The sequence below is a fragment of the Mesoplodon mirus genome (assembly GCF_964341445.2).
Source record: "Mesoplodon mirus genome assembly, chromosome: 1".
Taxonomy (NCBI): Eukaryota; Metazoa; Chordata; class Mammalia; order Artiodactyla; family Ziphiidae; genus Mesoplodon; species Mesoplodon mirus.
In genome coordinates this window covers 74,054,635-74,071,699 of record NC_138976.1, presented here as the reverse complement: position 1 = coordinate 74,071,699, position 17,065 = coordinate 74,054,635, and the positions used below count along the sequence as shown (strand labels likewise).

The 17,065-nt window shown below is 39.9% G+C and overlaps 1 protein-coding gene across 12 annotated transcripts in view; it reads left to right on the top strand.

Annotated features, from left to right (window-relative positions):
• The window catches only part of SMARCA2 (SWI/SNF related BAF chromatin remodeling complex subunit ATPase 2), a 224,175-nt gene extending 207,363 nt beyond the window's left edge, over positions 1–16,812 (top strand). For 9 of the 12 annotated variants that reach the window (XM_082632256.1, XM_082632257.1, XM_082632251.1 and 6 more), the window contains 4 exons: positions 227–332; positions 823–924; positions 3,596–3,728; positions 13,805–14,266. In XM_082632256.1, the coding sequence (XP_082488382.1) occupies positions 227–332; positions 823–924; positions 3,596–3,728; positions 13,805–14,061 (598 nt within the window). In that variant the 3' untranslated portion in view covers positions 14,062–14,266. Of the gene's footprint in view, positions 1–226; positions 333–822; positions 925–3,595; positions 3,729–13,804; positions 14,267–15,551 lie in introns of those variants that run through there. The other 3 variants (XM_082632254.1, XM_082632253.1, XM_082632252.1) reach the window with 2 other exon arrangements.
• The last annotated feature ends 253 nt before the right edge of the window (positions 16,813–17,065 follow it).

Below are 17,065 nucleotides of genomic sequence, written 5' to 3'. Positions count from 1 at the left end.
ACAGAAGTGGAGATCTACTGGTATTCTAATGTCATTTTGAAGTTAGCACCGGGGGCATTAATCTCCCATACAGTTGTAGGATTTTCTTTGATTTGAAGAGCCCCATGTTTATATGCATGGGATGTCACTTGCTTTTTTGACATTTTTTCTGAAATAAAATACAAGTTCTTCTCTGTAGTGCATGATCTGTTATGTTTTTGTTTGTTTCTTCCCTGCCCCCCTACAGTTCAGGGCGACAGCTCAGTGAAGTCTTCATTCAGTTACCTTCAAGAAAAGAATTACCAGAATACTATGAATTAATTAGGAAACCGGTGGATTTCAAAAAAATAAAGGTAGATCTTTTGTTTACGAACTTTTATTTTTTAAGTAAATAAAGTAGAAGTGTAAATTCATTGAAATGATTACAGTTAGGACTTGACAGTGGTAACCTATCTGACTGCCACTGACACCCATCCAGGGCTTGGCACTAAAAAGGTCGGGATGTTCTTGTGCCTTTAAATGTATGTTATGAAATCAATATACTGAGAGCTCGTATTGATTGTATTGCATTTTATTTGAAATGTTTCAGACTCCTTCCTCGATCCCACTGCTCTTCCTGGTTCCCATCATACGCTCCTTACTCCCCCTTAAAAGAAGGAATACGCGTGGGAGGGTGGTCACTGTTTATGACACCCCCTGGAGTTGTGTAGTCCCACCTCCCTGGCAGGACTGTCTACTGGGAAGACACATGGAAAATCAGGCTTTGTTAACCAAGTAATGATTGTTGTATTTCCACCACCACCCTCCCCCACTTTCCTCTGTTTTATCCAAAATGTGCATCAGGAAAGAATCCGTAATCATAAGTACCGAAGCCTGGGTGACCTGGAGAAAGACGTCATGCTTCTCTGTCACAATGCTCAGACGTACAACTTGGAAGGATCCCAGGTGAGACATGTTTAACCTTAAACATGCTTTGTTCTTTTAAGTAAATTTTTTCATTTGCTACCGTCGCTACTATCCTGCAGAAGAAAAGGAAAAATAAAAGCCTGTATTTCCATGCTACCTGTATAAAGCAGTTGAGGCTTTGGCATTTTCAAATTAATGCCAGCTCCTTTGTACCATAGCTATGCTAGTTCCTACTTGTGCTTCCCTTAAAGGCTTGGCTTTTAATCAGAGGAGGAATTTAAGTTAATAACTTAATGTAATGCTTAAAAGCTAGGGGTACAGTTTTTGCCTTTACAGAGATGGTGTATTTGGTTCTATTTACCTTGGGTTTTCTGATTGTAAACTTTGCATCAGGCACCGAAACTGCTGTTTTGTTTTAAAACCAAAAACATATAGAAAAAATAACCATCGCCTCTAATTGTTACAAAAATGCTTTTCATCAGGTCAATTGCAATTCTCTTTGCTCCTCTGTAGTTAACAAGTGTAAGAGTCTAAGTAAGTGACACTATTAAAATAACTAAGTTGGCAGAGGACAATTTCACTTTAATTACACATCAATTCCACTCACCTTTTGTAGGACTCCCCTTTTCCTATCTATGCTTTCATACCCCTGAGGCAGAAAGAACAAGAAGAGAGGTCAGTGTGTCCCCCAGCCAGTGCAGAGTCAAGCCTCTTTCCGGATCGGACTTGTTTTCATCTTCATGTCAATTCCAGTCACTAAATTGGAGAATATGGGACTCCTCAGAATGTGCCTTGAACAGACCATACCTTTCCAGTTAATGGGAGTTAATAGAAATATTATTTTGACCAAAACACAATAGGTCGTGAAAGAAGCCTTTTTCAAAGAAATTTAAGATGAAAACTAGGATGCAGAGAGTAAATATAAGCGTCAACAAGGAAGTCTTTTATGAATGACCACTTACAGTTTGTGGATAGATTTGGGGGTTCTTTATAGGACTGTGGCAACATTGTGATATACACCCCGTCCCAGACAGCCTCCCTGTCTGCTGACACCCCTGAACTGGGGTGACAAATGGCCTCTTGACTGGCTTCCCTCCAAGGCCCTCCTGGATGCTGGCCTATCTTTCTGTAACCACCTTTTTGTGTGTGTGTGTGTGTGTGTGTGTGTGTGTAACCACCTTTTTATCCTGTCCATCTACTGCCCACCAAGCTTCGAGCTTCCCCATGTACTGTTAAATTCTAGAATGAACTTAGTCACTGTAGTTTGCTATCTAAAGTCGTATACTAACTATTTGGCCTCATTTCTTGCTGTTCCTCAACCTAAACAGTTCATGGTCCAGTAACGGTTCATGGTCCATGAACACCGGCTTCCCCAGATACACAGAGTTGTAGGAAAGAACATGAATACAGAGAGAGCCTTGACGTCGTCACACGATAGTAACATCGTCGTCCCGTGTCATAACCAGGAAATTGGCAATGGCACCATCCCGGATGCATCTTTCTTACTTTTGCCTCCCTACCTTTCTCCTCCTCTCCTTTTCTAAAAAGGCCGTCTCCTTTCTCATGATCCCTGGTGCGATCCCCCTCACCCTAAAGATCCAGCTCAACTCTAGTGTCCCTGGCAGATTCTGCCCCAGTGGCCTCATCCCAGTGTATCATCCTCACCATTTTTAAGTGTACAGCTCAGTAGTGTGAAGTATATTTTCATTATTCTGCAACAGATCTCCACAACACTTTCATCCTGTAAAACTAAAACTGTACTCATTCTGCCAGACACCATTCTACGTTCTATTTGTACGAACTTGACTCCTCTAGATAGCTCATAGAAGCAAATCACTCAGTGTTTGTCTTTTTGTGAATGGCTTATCATTTCACCTAGCATCATGTCCTCAAATTTCATCCATGTAGTGTAGGCTGCGACAGGATTTCTTTCCTTCTTCAGGCTGAATAATACTTCATGGTTTGGACAGACCTCGTTTTGTTTCTTCATCCCTCTATCGATGGACATTGGGTGTGCTTCTGCCTCTTGGCTACTGTGAATAGTGCTGCTGTACACATGGGTGTGCATGTATCTCTTCAAGACCCTGCTTCCAGTTCCTTTGGGTATATATCTAGAATTGGCATTGCTGGATCATGTGGTACTCCTATTTTTAGTGTTTTGAGAAAACGCACCATTTTTTAACTTTCTCTCTCTCAGCAACTACACAGGGCTATGCTCAGATAGGTGCATACACTAGCGAGAAAGCACATTGCAATAAGTAGTGGCTGGTACTGATAAACTCAGTAACAAATAATAGCCTCCATTTTGTTAGGAGAATTGCATTTTTTTAAAAAGGTTGCTTTACCACAGTGTTTGTTTGATGGAACAACTTAAATAAGAAATAGTTTTTTTAAATACCGGTCTTGCTGTCAAAAATGAGAGGGCATCGTATTGAAGCCCTCCCTTCCCTCCCAAGCATGCGCACACACAACACACACACACAGTCTCTGAAATTATTTCAACTGCATGTGGACTTTTCCTGTAAGACTATGTCTGTAGATTTGAGTTTGGTGTTTTCCTGCAGGCATAGACAATAACGTTGATGTTTCTACTAACATTCATGTAAGATAATGCTGGCGTGTGGCACAGGGAAGAAAAGAGCATGCTGCGACGGTGAGTCTCGGGCCCTCAGCTTGAGGTTTTTTAATAGGTGCCACTTTGACTCTTTAGATCTACGAAGACTCCATCGTCTTACAGTCAGTGTTCAAGAGCGCTCGGCAGAAAATCGCCAAAGAAGAAGAGAGTGAGGACGAGAGCAACGAAGAGGAGGAAGAGGAAGAGGAAGACGAGTCAGAGTCAGAGGGTGAGTCTATGTGGTTTCTCCACTGGTTTGGCCCTGGCCACCTGCATCGCTGTTTCCATAGATGCCAACAGAGCAGACGTTGGAGTCAGGCACATCTGGACTCCAGGTCTTGCAGTGTTCCGTGTCCTAGCTGGGCAACCCCAGGTCATATACTTAACCCCGCTTGAGCTCAGTCTCCTCCTCTGTGAAACTGAAGTACTAAATGTGCCCCCAGTCATGCGAAGAGCTTACTTAGCACATGGCCAGGCTCACAGCAAATATGGAACGTTGCCTTTGGAAATCAGTGTAATACACATTTTCTACCAGCATGGCTGTTGATACCACCTATCTGTTAACCTAGCACAGTGGTTCTCTAACCTGGGTGATTGCTGGCCTCCGCCACTGAGTTTCTGATTCAGTAGCCTGCGGAAGGGTCTGAGAGTCAGCCTCTCTAACAGGTTCACAGGGGATGCTGATGTGACTGGACCCGGGCCCACACTTTGAGAATCACTGCTTTAGAAGATAATTGTCAAACTGTGGTCCATTTTGTCCATCATGGATCAGATACTGATCCTGTCTTTATCTTGGTATTTTATTCATTGTGGCTCTGTTTGGCGTGAGTTTTGAGTTTTTAAAACATTGCACTGAATAGTATTTATCTTGATTACCGAGTTTTGGTGCCCTCTTAAACTTTGCACCCAAGGCAAGTATCATATCAAAGGTTACGGCTGCCTTGAAAAGTCTAAAATTTCTTCTTAAGTTTTCACCCCATACCTCCTCGTAAAGTAATAAATCCTAGTAGTTTGTAGTCTTCTATGTAAAACAGTTTAGATATGCTTTAACATTTTTTATTAGATTTGTTTCTAATTACATACTTAGTACAGACAGCTTGGAAAATATTTTTAAGAAAGGAAAATTGTATAATTCCATCACCCAATATACATTTAACTCCAGTTGTTTTCCAGTCTTTTTATATACATAAATATTTTGTTTATAAAAGTATAGCACACTGTTTTGTAGCACGGTTCTTCTATTACAAATATTTTCCCATAGCAATGACTGTTTTTATACAGCAATACATATATTAACATCCATTAAATGAGTGTACCAAAACATAGTAATCTCAGCCCAAATAATGCTCTCCTGAAAATTCTAACCCATAAACCACTGCTGCACACACTATAAGTCTGACGCATACATATTGCTGCACAGAATGGAGTTGATTTCTTTGTCAGCGGTGTACGTACGTGTCTGTTTCCCCATACCCTCATCTGTTCTCAGTTTTATTCTTTTTAGTGATTCTGCCTTTTAAGTATTAATTTAACCTTTTTCAGTTTCATATGGTTACTCCCTAGTTTTAATATCATAGCATTTGATGTTTAAGTAAGTCTACAAAACAATTTTAGCTAAACGTTGCCTTGGTTTAGAGCGAGATTTCGAATCTGTTTTCAAATAGCTACCTTCTTATCCCAGCTATCGGTTGAGATATGTTTGCTCTAATCTCTCCTGAGACTTGATATGTTAACTTTCTGTAGCTGCTCTAACAAATTACCACAAACTTAGTGCCTCAATACAACTTACATTTATTATCTCACAGCCCTGTAGGTCACGGGTTTACTGTGGGTCTCTCTGGGCCAAAACCAAGGTGTCACCAGCCTGCCTTCCTTTGTCGGGGCTCCAGGGGAGAATCCATTTCCTTGTGTCTCTTTCTCATGTTGCATCTCATTGACCCTCTCTTTGGCCTCCACTTCATCCACATTTTTTTGCTGTTGTTGAGGTATAATTGACATATAATAATATACTAGGTTATACAGCATAATGATGCGATATATGTCTATATTGTGAAATGATCACACCTCAATCTACTTAACACCCATCACCACACACAGAAAAAAATTTTTTCCTGTGATGGGAACTTTGAAGATCTACTCTCTTGGCAACTTTCAAATATGCACTACAGCGTTATTAATTATACTCACCGTGCTGTACCTTAAACCCCACGACTTATTTATTTTATAACTGGATATTTATACCTTTGGATTCCCTGCACCCATTTCCCACCCCACCTCTGGCAGCCACCCTATCTGTTTTCTGTATCTGTGAGTTCAGTGGTTTTCTTTTTTAATTTCACATATAAGTGAGATCATACAGTATCTGTCTTTCACTGACTTATTTCACTTAGCATAAAAGCCCTCATGGTCCATCCATGTTGTCGCAAATGTCCTTTTTTTAATTTTTAAAAATGTTTATTTTGTATTGGAGTATAGTCGATTTACAATGTTGTGTTCGTTTCATGCGTAAAGTGAAGTGATTCAGTTATAAGTGTATCCATTGTTTTAGATTCTTTTCCCATATAGGTTATTACAGAATACTGAGTAGAGCTTCCTGTGCTGTACAGTAGGTCCTTGTTGATTATCTGTTTTATATACAGTAGTGTGTATGTGTTAATCCCAAACTCCTAATTTCCCACCCACTGCCCCCACCCCCCCGGCCCTGCCACTTTTCTTCTTTGGTATCTGTAAGTTTGTCTTCTAAGTCTGTGGGTCTGTTTCTGTTTTGTAAATAAGTTCATTTGTATCCCTTTTTTAGATTCCACATATAAGCGATATCATGATATTTGTCTTTGTCTGACTTACTTCACTTAGTATGATAATCTCTAGGTCCATCCATGTCACTGCAAATGGCATTATTCTATTCTTTTTATGGCTGAGTAACATTCCATTGTGTATATATGTACCCCATCTTCTTTATCCATTCCTCTGTGGATGGACACTTAGGTTGCTTCCATGTCCTGGCTACTGTAAATAGAGCTGCAGTGAACACTGGGGTACATGTGTATTTTCAAATAATTACGGTTTTCTCCAGATATGTGCCCAGGAGTGGGATTGCTGGATCATATGGCATGTATGTGTCAATCCCAGTCTCCCAGTTTATCCCTCCACCCCCTTTCCCCGCTGGTAACCATAAGTTTGTTTTCTACATCTGTGACTCTATTTCTGTTTTGTAAATAAGTTCATATGTTCCATTTTAGATGATCATTATAAGTTTTAGCCTTCATTCTGTTAATGTGTTGTATCATATTGATTGATATATTGATGTTGAACCAACTTGCATCCCTGGAAGAAATCCCACTTAATCATGGTATATGATTCTTTTAATGTATTGTTGGATTCAGTTTGCTAATATTTTGTTGCGGATTTTTGCATCTACGTTCATCAGGGATATTGGCCTATAATTTTCTTTGCTTGCAGCCTTCTGGTCTAGTTTTGGTACCAGCATAATGCTAGCCTCGTAAAATGAGTTTGGAAGTGTCCCCTCCTCTTCAGTTTTGTTTGGTTTTGGGGTTTTTTTGGCAAAAATTTGAAAAGGATAGGTATTCATTCTAATTCATCTTTAAATGTTTGGCAGAATTCACCAGTGATGCCATCTGGTCTTGGACTTTTGTTTAATGGGAGGTTTTTGACTGTGGACTCAATTTCCTTACTAGTAATTGGTCTTTTTCTATTTTCTTTGTGATGCAGTCCTGCTGGGTTGACTGGTTCTACAAATTTATCCGTTTTTTTCTAGGTTGTATGATTTGTTGGCACATAATCGTTCATAGTAGTCTCTCGTGATTCTTTGCATTTCTCTGATAACAGTTGTAACATCCCCTCTATCATTAGTGATTTTATTTGAGTCCCCTCTCTTTTCTTCTTGGTGAGTGTAGCTAAAGATTTGTCCACTTTTTAAAATTTTCAAAGAACCGGCCCTTAGTTTCATTGATCTTTTCTAGTGTCTTTTTACTCTCTATTTTTTTGTGGTTGTTGCGTGTTTGTTTCCAGTTTGATCTTTGCTGTTTCCTTCCATCTACTAAGTTTGGACTTCATTTGTTCTTCTTTTTGTAGTTCCTTGAAGTATAAAGTTAGGGTGTTTTATTGGAGATTTTTGTTTCTTGATGTAGGCGTTTATCACTGAACTTCACTTCTAGGGTTACTTTTCTGCATCCTGTAAATTTTGGCATGTTTGATTTCCATTTTCATTTGTCTGAAGGTATCTTTTAATTTACTCTTTTGGTTTCCTTGTTGAGCCATTGGTGGGTCAGTAGCACGTTGTTTAATCTCCACGTTAAGTGTGAATTTTCCAGTTTTCCTCCTGTAATTGATTAGTTTCATGTCATTATGGTTGAGAAGGCTTATTGATAGTTCAATCTGCTTAAATTTATCAAGCCTGGTTTTGAGGCATCACATATGATCTATCCTGGAGAATGTTTCATGTGCACTTGAGAAGAATGTGTATTCTGTTGCTTTTGAATGGAACCTTCCATGTATAACTATGAAGTTCTTCTGGTCTAGTGTGTCATTTAAGGCCAGTGTTTTCATATGGATTTTCTGTCTAGATGATCTGTCCATTAATGAAAGAAAGGTATTAAAGTCCCCTATTATTGTATTGCTGTCTATTTCTCCCTCTATGTTGTTAATAAATGTTAGGTCCTCTTTTTGTATTGACTCTTTGCTATTATGTAATGCCCTTGTCTCTTATTACAGTCTTTAAAGTCTCTTTTGTCTGATGCAAGTATAGCTGCCCCAGCTTTCTTTTGGTTTCCGTTTGCATGGACTGCCTTTTTGCATCTGCTCGCTTGCAGTGTGTGTGTCTTTAAAGCTGAAATGAGTCTCTTGTAGGCAGCATATAGATAAGTCTTGTTTTTTTAACCATTCAGCCACTTTGTCTGTTGACTGGAGAATTCAGTCCATTTATATTTAAAGTAATAATTGATAGATATGTACTTATTGCCATTTTGTTCATTGTTTTCTGGCTGTTTTGTAGTTGTTTTTCTTCTTTTGTTATCTTCCTTTGTCATTTGATGACCTTCTTTTAGTAGTTTACTTCGACTCCCTTCTTTTTATCTTTTGTGTATCTACTGTAGGTTTGTGGTTACCACGAGGCTTACATGTTATAACTTATATTTAGAAGAGTCTATTTCAAGTTGATAACAACTTAAGTTTGAATGTATTCTAAAGCTCTATGTTTGTTGGTACTCCTTCCCTCTGTTTTATGTTTTTGATGACACATTTTACATTTTTTTATCTTGTGAATATACTTGTGTATCCTCTAACTAATTATTAAAGTAAAAGATAAAAGTAGTAAAAAGAACTATATTACTTATGTCTGGCTCTAGAAGTGACTAATCCACTAGATATATATTTACTTTACCAGTGAGGTTTATACTTTTATGTGTTTTCTTACGGCTAATCAGTACCCTTTCTTTTTAACTGAAGTAAGTCCCTTTAACATTTCTTGTAAATTCAGGAGTTCTTGATGAACTCCTTTAGCTTTTAGTTATCTGGAAAACTCTTTATGTCTCCTTCAATTCTGAATGATATGTTTGCCAGGTAGAATATTCTTGGTTGGAAGTTTTTTTCTTTCAGTATTTTGACTGTTTTGTGCCACTCACTTCTGGACTGCAAAGTCTCTGCTTTAAAATCTACCCCTAGTCTTCTGGGGGGTTGCCCTTGTATGTAACAAGTTGTTTTTCTTTTGCTGCTTTTACAGTTCTCTTCTTGTGTTTTAAGTTTTGACATTTTAATTGTAGTATGTCTAAGTGTGGGTCTCTTTGGGTCCCTCTTATTTGGGACTCTTCCTGGATCTATTTCCTTCTGCAGATGAGGGAAGTTTTCAGCCATTATTTCTTCAAATAAGTCTTATGCCCCTCTCTCTTCTCTTTCTGGGAGCCCTACGGTGTGAATATTGATCCACTTTATGTCGTCCCATAAGTCCCTTCTTTTGCTACTCTGATTGGATGAGTTTCACTGCCCTGTCTTTGATTTTACTGATCTTTCTTCTGCTTCCTCTTGTCTGTTGTTGTACCCCTCTAGTGTACTTTTCAGTTCAGTTATCATATTCTTCAGCTCTGTGACTTCTATTTGGTACTTGCTTATAAAGTTGGCCATTGAACAACACAGGTTTGAACTGCATGGGTCCACTTGGAGGAAGATTGTTTTTCAATAAATACATACAGCAGTACTATACAATCTGCAGTTGGTTGAATCTGTGGATGCAGAACCCCAGATACGGAAGGCCAACTGTAAAGTTACACACAGATTTTTGACTGCACAGAGGGTTGGCGCCCCTAACCCCCATGTTGTTCAAGGGTTAATTGTGTTTTCTCTTTGAAGTTCTCAGTGTTTTCATTCATTCTTCTCCCAAGTTCAGTGAGCATCTTTATGACCATTATTTTTAATTCTATCCATCAGCTAAGCCATTCATCTTGGTTTTATTAAAGACTTTTTTCTGAGGTTTTATCTTGTTCTTTCATTTGGAACATATTCCTCTCTTTATTTTCCTTGACTCTCTCATTTGATAAAATAGCCATCTCTCCCAGTCTTGAAGGAGTGGCCTCAGGTAGGAGACAAAAACTTTATCATTCAACCTACACCCTAACTCTTCCTTGTCTCTCACACCTTTGTGATTGTCCAAGCAGCCTACATTGAGTGGCTCCCAATAGTTGAGGGTGTACCAAGACCTGTCAGTCCATGTCTTAGAAGGGAGGATCTCAACACCTAAATTCAGGCTGATGGGAAGCCAGATCCTCAGGCAGCAGCTTTTTAAAGTATGCAAATATACAGTCCAGTGGGACCACAGGCCTAAGTCCCACTGACCACCAGAACCAGGCAATCTGAAGGTATCCCCTGGGCAGCCCTCGTACAAACCAGGGCACCGGGCATGTGTAAAAGCTCCCCTCCAAGAGACACTAGTGCTCTGGAGTATGGCAGAGGGAGAGTGCAAAGATAGCATCCCCCCCTCTGCCAAGTTCTCTGGAAGGGATGACGGTCAGCCCTTAGATATGGGTTAAATTAGATGCCCAGGCCGATGCTTTAAGATAAGCAAATAAGCCTCTTTTATGTAAAGTCTGGGTGCCTCTCAATCAGCTGACTTTGAGCTGGGTCCTGGGGCAGGAGAGTCTGCGCATGAGAGTTTTACGAGCCATTTCTGAACTGGCTGTAGCCCTGTGGGTCTTGTGGACACAAGCCCTGTTGGTTTTCAAAGCTAGATGTTTTGGGGGCATCCCTCAGGTGCAAGTCTTAAAAGTTGGGGTGCCTGATGTGGGGTTCAAACCTTCAGTCCTTCTAGAGAAAGCTTCCGGTTTTCAGTTCCTTTCCAGTTGTGGGTCACTGCACCAAGGATGGCATTTATCATGAGATTATGTATCAGCCTTTCTGCCTTTCTTACTTGCTTCAGTGTGGGTTTTTCCACATTGTCCAATGTGTAGGTGTCACTGAGCTAGTTTTTAGGTCTTTTTCAGAGGTTGTTCCATACATACCTTAGATTCGGTGTGTCCGTGGGAAGAGGTAAGTTCAGGGTCTTCTTGTGTCACCTTCTTAAATCAGAACCTCATCTTCTTCCACTTTGAAGGACTCGTGTGATGAGATTGGGCCTAGCCTACCTGGTTAGTCTAGGATAATCTCCCCATCTCAAGGTCAATGGAATCCCTTTTGCCATGCAAAGTAACATTTTCACAAGTTCTGGGGATTAGGACATGGACTTCTCTGGGCGCCATCACTATTCTGCCTGCCACCCTGGTTAACTGGAACTTGTCAAAGGTCTGTGTAATGGTGTCATAAAGCCTTAGGATGCTGTTTAAAGGGCCCATCTGATGGTCCAGTTTATTAGCCTAGTTGCCCATGGCAGCCTTTCAGGTGGGTTTTTTGGAGGGACATATCCACTGACTCACAAAGCCTGATAGCTTTTGAGCATCTCACACTCCAGTGAGTATTTAGATTATGTTCTTGAGGATGTATTTTCTTACCTTTACTGACAGCCTTCTGCCCTTTCGCACCTCCCATGGATTTCCTGTACTCCCGTGTCAGGAAGAGCCACACCTGTGTAGATAAAGATATTTCACTTTTTCTTTCCAAATTACTTTTTAAATTTTTAAAGTTTTCACACCTTCATGCATTTCCATTAATAGGTAGACTTTTGCATCCCCAGTCTTTTCTTCAAGTCCCCACCTTATAGCTTATTAAGCAGTAGACATTTGGGTATGACATATGGAAGCCTGGACTAGGAATACTGTTTGGAGCACTAGGATTTGCCAGCCTTTTGCCCTGTTTGGGATGGGGGAAGGGCATATGCTGCCCCCTGCACTTCAGTTCAGAACATCTCTGCTCTCATCTTTTTTGTTAGCCTGTACTTCCATGGAAGACTTCATTTCTGGAAACATTTTGTGGGTCCTTCCCCTTCACAAAAGAAGTCTGGAAATTTCTAATCTCTAAGATTCCTTCTGGAGCTGATTCTCTCCATGACAATATCTATTTCTAGGTTCCTTGAGACCCACCAAACATAATATTCTAACAAAACTGGTTGGAATGAGAGACTTTCATTCTCAGTCACTTCATCATCCATCCCTAAAAATGCTGTTCTGTGGACACCTGTCCCAGAACAATGCCAGGGAACAGATTTTCTGTGAACCTTGGGATGTGCACCTATAACTATGGTATAACACTTTGACTTTTTTCTTCCATGTGTTTTTATTTCTATCCTCAGAATAGCCCTGTGAGAGTGGAAGTGGGTGCCATCTTTCTGTATGTGTATATACTTGAATTCTTTATGTCTCTCTATACAGAAATATATGGAATTTTATGTCATCTATTAATAGAGAATCATACACACACAGGGATGCATATATTTTCAAATATGGAGGTATACTTCTTTTTCTGGAAATAATCACCAGAAAGAGAACAGTAGGGTGAGAGACTAGAGATGGGGAAAGAAACCTTTCAAATTCATTTGTTTTGTTTTTACTTTCCATTTTGTACCTTTCTGTACTGTTAAAAATATTCACCTATGAATTTTCTTTTTAAGTCAACTGAAGTTATTTACACAGTAAAATCATTGGCTTTTTTTTTTAACCTTTTACACTTATGTATACTTTTTAATGTCAAAGTTCTGTTTAAAAAAATGCCCATTCCTCTGTTGATGGACATTTACATTGCTTCTGTGACCTGGCTATTGTAAATAGTGCTGCAGTGAACATTGGGGTGCATGTGTCTTTTGGAATTATGGTTTTCTCTGGGTATATGCCCAGTAGTGGGACTGCTGGGTCATATGGTAGTTCTATTTTTAGTTTTTGAAGGAACCTCCATACTGTTCTCCATAGTGGCTGTGTCAATTTACATTCCCACCAACAGTGCAAGAGGGTTCCCTTTTCTCCACATGCTCTCCAGGATTTATTGTTTGTAGATTTTTTAAATGATGGCCATTCAATGGAATATTACTCAGTCATAAAAAGGAATGAAATTGGGTAATTTGCAGAGATGTGGATGGACCTAGAGACTGTCATACAGAGTGAAGTAAGTCAGAAAGAGAAAAACAAATATCATATATTAACACATATATATGGAATCTAGAAAAATGGTATAGATGATCCTATTTGCAAAACAGAAATAGAGACACAGATGTAGAGAACAAACGTATGGACACCAAGGTGGGGAAGGGGGGGCTGGGATGAACTGGGAAATTGGGATTGATATATATATACACTATTGATACTATGTATAAAGTACATACTGTATAGCTCAGAGAACTCTACTCAGTGCTCTGTGGTGACCTAAATGGGAAGGAAATCCAGAAAAGAGGTGGTGTATGTATACATATAGCTGATTCACTTTGCACAGTAGAAACTAACATAACACTGTAAAGCAACTGTATTCCAATAAAAATTAATTATAAAAAGATATTCTTTTAGTGAAAATTTTTAAATGCCCACACCCCTTCACGCAGTAGGTAAGGCTGCCCTCACTGTCCTGGTTAGGAAGATCCCTGTTCATCCATTAGGAGACCTGGAAAGGACCCAGCCCAGCTTCTCTCTGGGACCTCATTCCTTCTTGTTGCCCATTTAGGGTGACTGTGTAGCTTATCGTGCAAACTTAGACATGTTTGCAAGTGAAAGGGGTGCTACCTATAACTAGATGGGACAATGGAGAACAGGCTTGAATCAGTGGAGAATGTTCAGGGTACTCCGGGATGTTGGGTTTGTCATCTGCAGGTAGGTGATCATTTTCCTACCTGTAAAAAGATTTCCCTGTGATTCCTCATGGCTGTGTGTTTTGGTTTTGTTGTAGCAAAATCTGTTAAGGTGAAAATCAAGCTCAATAAAAAAGATGAGAAAGGCCGGGACAAAGGAAAAGGCAAGAAAAGGCCAAATCGAGGAAAAGCCAAACCTGTGGTGAGCGATTTTGACAGTGATGAAGAGCAGGATGAAAATGTAAGTGCAGCTGCCTTGCCTGAAGTCGGGAAGCTCTCCCCACTTCCGTTTCCCTCTCATACTCCCAGGTCCGTTCCAAACTCTCTGCTTTATTACCCAGAAATGAAAATGTAAAGATTTGGTGTTGAGGGATGTGAACTGAGCTGCATGATTTAAAACAAAGAATTTGGGGTTTTGTTTATTGCCTTTTTAATAGTCTCCAAAAGTGAAAAACTACTCAATCAAGTTTCCTTTTCCCCTTTCTTACCTTCCCAGTGGAGTTTTCTCCATGGCTGCTTAATATTTTATATCCATAACACCCAGCACAGTGCCTAGGGTACGGCAATATATAGAGGAAATAATGATTCCATGGGAGACTGACAAAAAGTGGGATGATGTCAGTTAGTTTGGGGTTTGAGTTGCTATTTCAGGTGCCGTGTGGAAAACCCAGATGCATCTTTAAGTACTTAGAGGTGTTATTTTTAATATTTGAAAAATTCAGGGAGCCCTGATGGAGCCAGGCCCTGACATAAGGACCTTTCCAGATGGTACCCTGTTCAGTGCCTATTACTATTAGCATCCTAAGACAGGCGTCACTCTCAACATATTACAGAAATCAGTGCTTAGGTTATGTGTGTTTTGCTGCAGGTCATGGAAGTAAATAGCAGAGGCTGAATTCAGACCCAGAGAGCATTAACTCAGTCTGGTGCACTGTCCCTGACTCTGTGGTCCACAAGGTAGCAGTGCTGGCACAAGCTTCTAATACAGTGCCTTTTAAAGGGCCCTCTATTTCTTTCACTTTCTAGAGGACCTCAGGTTCCCTACCACACACCCCTTTCTTTTTTCTTTCTGGAAGGTTAATTTTCCATGTTAGCATTTATACTACTTTGATTTTCCTTCAACATACTGCTATCTGGGTCTGTTGAAAATGTTGAGCATTCTTATCCCACCCAGCCTTTAACCCTCAACACAAGCATCTTCAAATACATTTAAAATCCTATGTTTTGGGCTTCCCTGGTGGCGCAGTGGTTGAGAATCTGCCTGCTAATGCAGGGGACACGGGTTCGAACCCTAGTCTGGGAAGATCCCACATGCCGCGGAGCAACTAGGCCCATGAGCCACAACTACTGAGCCTGCACGTCTGGAGCCTGTGCTTTGCAACAAGAGAGGCCGCGATAGTGTGAGAGGCCCGCGCACCACGATGAAGAGTGGTACCCGCTTGCCACAACTAGAGAAAGCCCTTGCACAGAAACGAAGACCCAACACAGCAAAATAATTAACAAACTCCTACCCGCCAACATCTAAAATAAATAAATAAAATAAAATCCTGTTTTCTTTAAGTAGACAGCAAATGCATGGAATTTTTTTCTCCCATGAATTTTCTAAAAACGTAGTGCTAAAATTAGAAATCAATAGCCATGAACTTTCCACGCCCAAGTGCAATAGAGCAAAACACTGGCACAGACAGTGGGCATGGCTTTGGGATTTCCAAGTAGGAGCTCCCCTTTTCAGCATCGAGGCTGTTGATGCCTCTTTACTGGGAGGGTTAACTGTTTCCAAAATGTCATTTCTTTTCTACATTACCTCTTGATGGCTTATTGTCTTTTTTATCTTTCTACTTTTAGGAACAGTCAGAAGCAAGTGGGACTGATGATGAGTGATCAGTATGGACATTTTTTTCTTGGTAGAACTGAACTCCTTCTCCCCTCTCTCGTCTCCACTCAGTGAGTTCATTTGTCATATGGGCACTGGGTTGTTTCTATATCATTATCATCTATAAGCTAGCTTTAGGATAGTGCCAGACAAACATATGATATCATGGTGTAAAGAAACACACACTCATACACAAATCTTTGTAACATATTGTGACCAAATGGGCCTCAAAGATTAAAACAAACAAAAAAGCTTTTGATGGAAAATATGTGGGTGGATAGTATATTTCTATGGGTGGGTCTTGGTAACGGTTTGATTGTGCCTGGTTTTATCACCTGTTCAGATGAGAAGATTTTTGTCTTTTTGTAGCACTGATAACCAGGAGAAGCCATTAAAAGCCACTGGTTATTTTATTTTTCATCAGGCAATTTTCAAGGTTTTTATTTGTTCGGTATTGTTTTTTTTTTTTACACTGTGGTACATATAAGCAACTTTAATAGGCGATAAATGTACAGTAGTTAGACTTCACCTACATAGACATTTTTCCATTTTATGCTCTATGATCTGAAAAAAATGCTTTTTGAATTGTATAAGATTTATGTCTACTGTAAACATTGCTTAATTTTTTGCTCTTGATTGATTTAAAAGAAAAGTTTTGTTGAAATCGCTATTGAATATTGCAATCTATATAGCATAATGGATGGCTTCCTTTGTCAACCTGATCTCCTGTGTTACCCATGTGTATTGTCTCCTTCTCCCTCAAGTGTACTTAATCTTTGCTTTCTTTGCACAATGTCTTTGGTTGCAAGTCATAAGCCTGAGGCAAATAAAATTCCAGTAATTTCCAAGAATGTGGTGCTGGTGCTTTCCTAATAAAGAGATAACAGCTGAGCTCAACAAACACTGCCTCTGGTTTTTGAGTTCTAAGGGACTGAAACCCTGGTGCCTGAGTCACAGTCTCCTGCAGAGAGCCGGGCAAGCTCTTGCTGCAGCGCACGTGGTAGGAAAAAAATTTAAGAAGACTCAGAGAGAATCCCCTGGGATGAACCAGGTGTGTCGCAAGGGAGAGGAGTCTATTGCTTTTGTGACTTTTAAACTTATACAACAGGAGAGATGCTGCCATGGACCGAGTCACACTAAGCCCCTGCTCAACCTTTTCTAGTGGCTTAAATTCTATTTACTTGCCAGAAAATCTACAGGTATACCTCAGAGATATTGCAGGGTCAGTTCTAGCCCCGCAAAGTGAATGTCACAACAGAGTGAGTCACACGAGTTTTTTGGCTTCTCGGTGCGTGTAAAGTTATTAGGTTTGCACTCTACTGTAGTCTATTAAATGTGCAATAGCATTATGTCTGAAAAACAATGTACATACCTTCATTAAAATATACCTTATCACTAAAAATGCTGACCATCGTCTGAGCCTTCAGTGAGTCATGGTAGTAATATCAAAGATCACAGATCACCAAAACAAATATAATAATGAAAA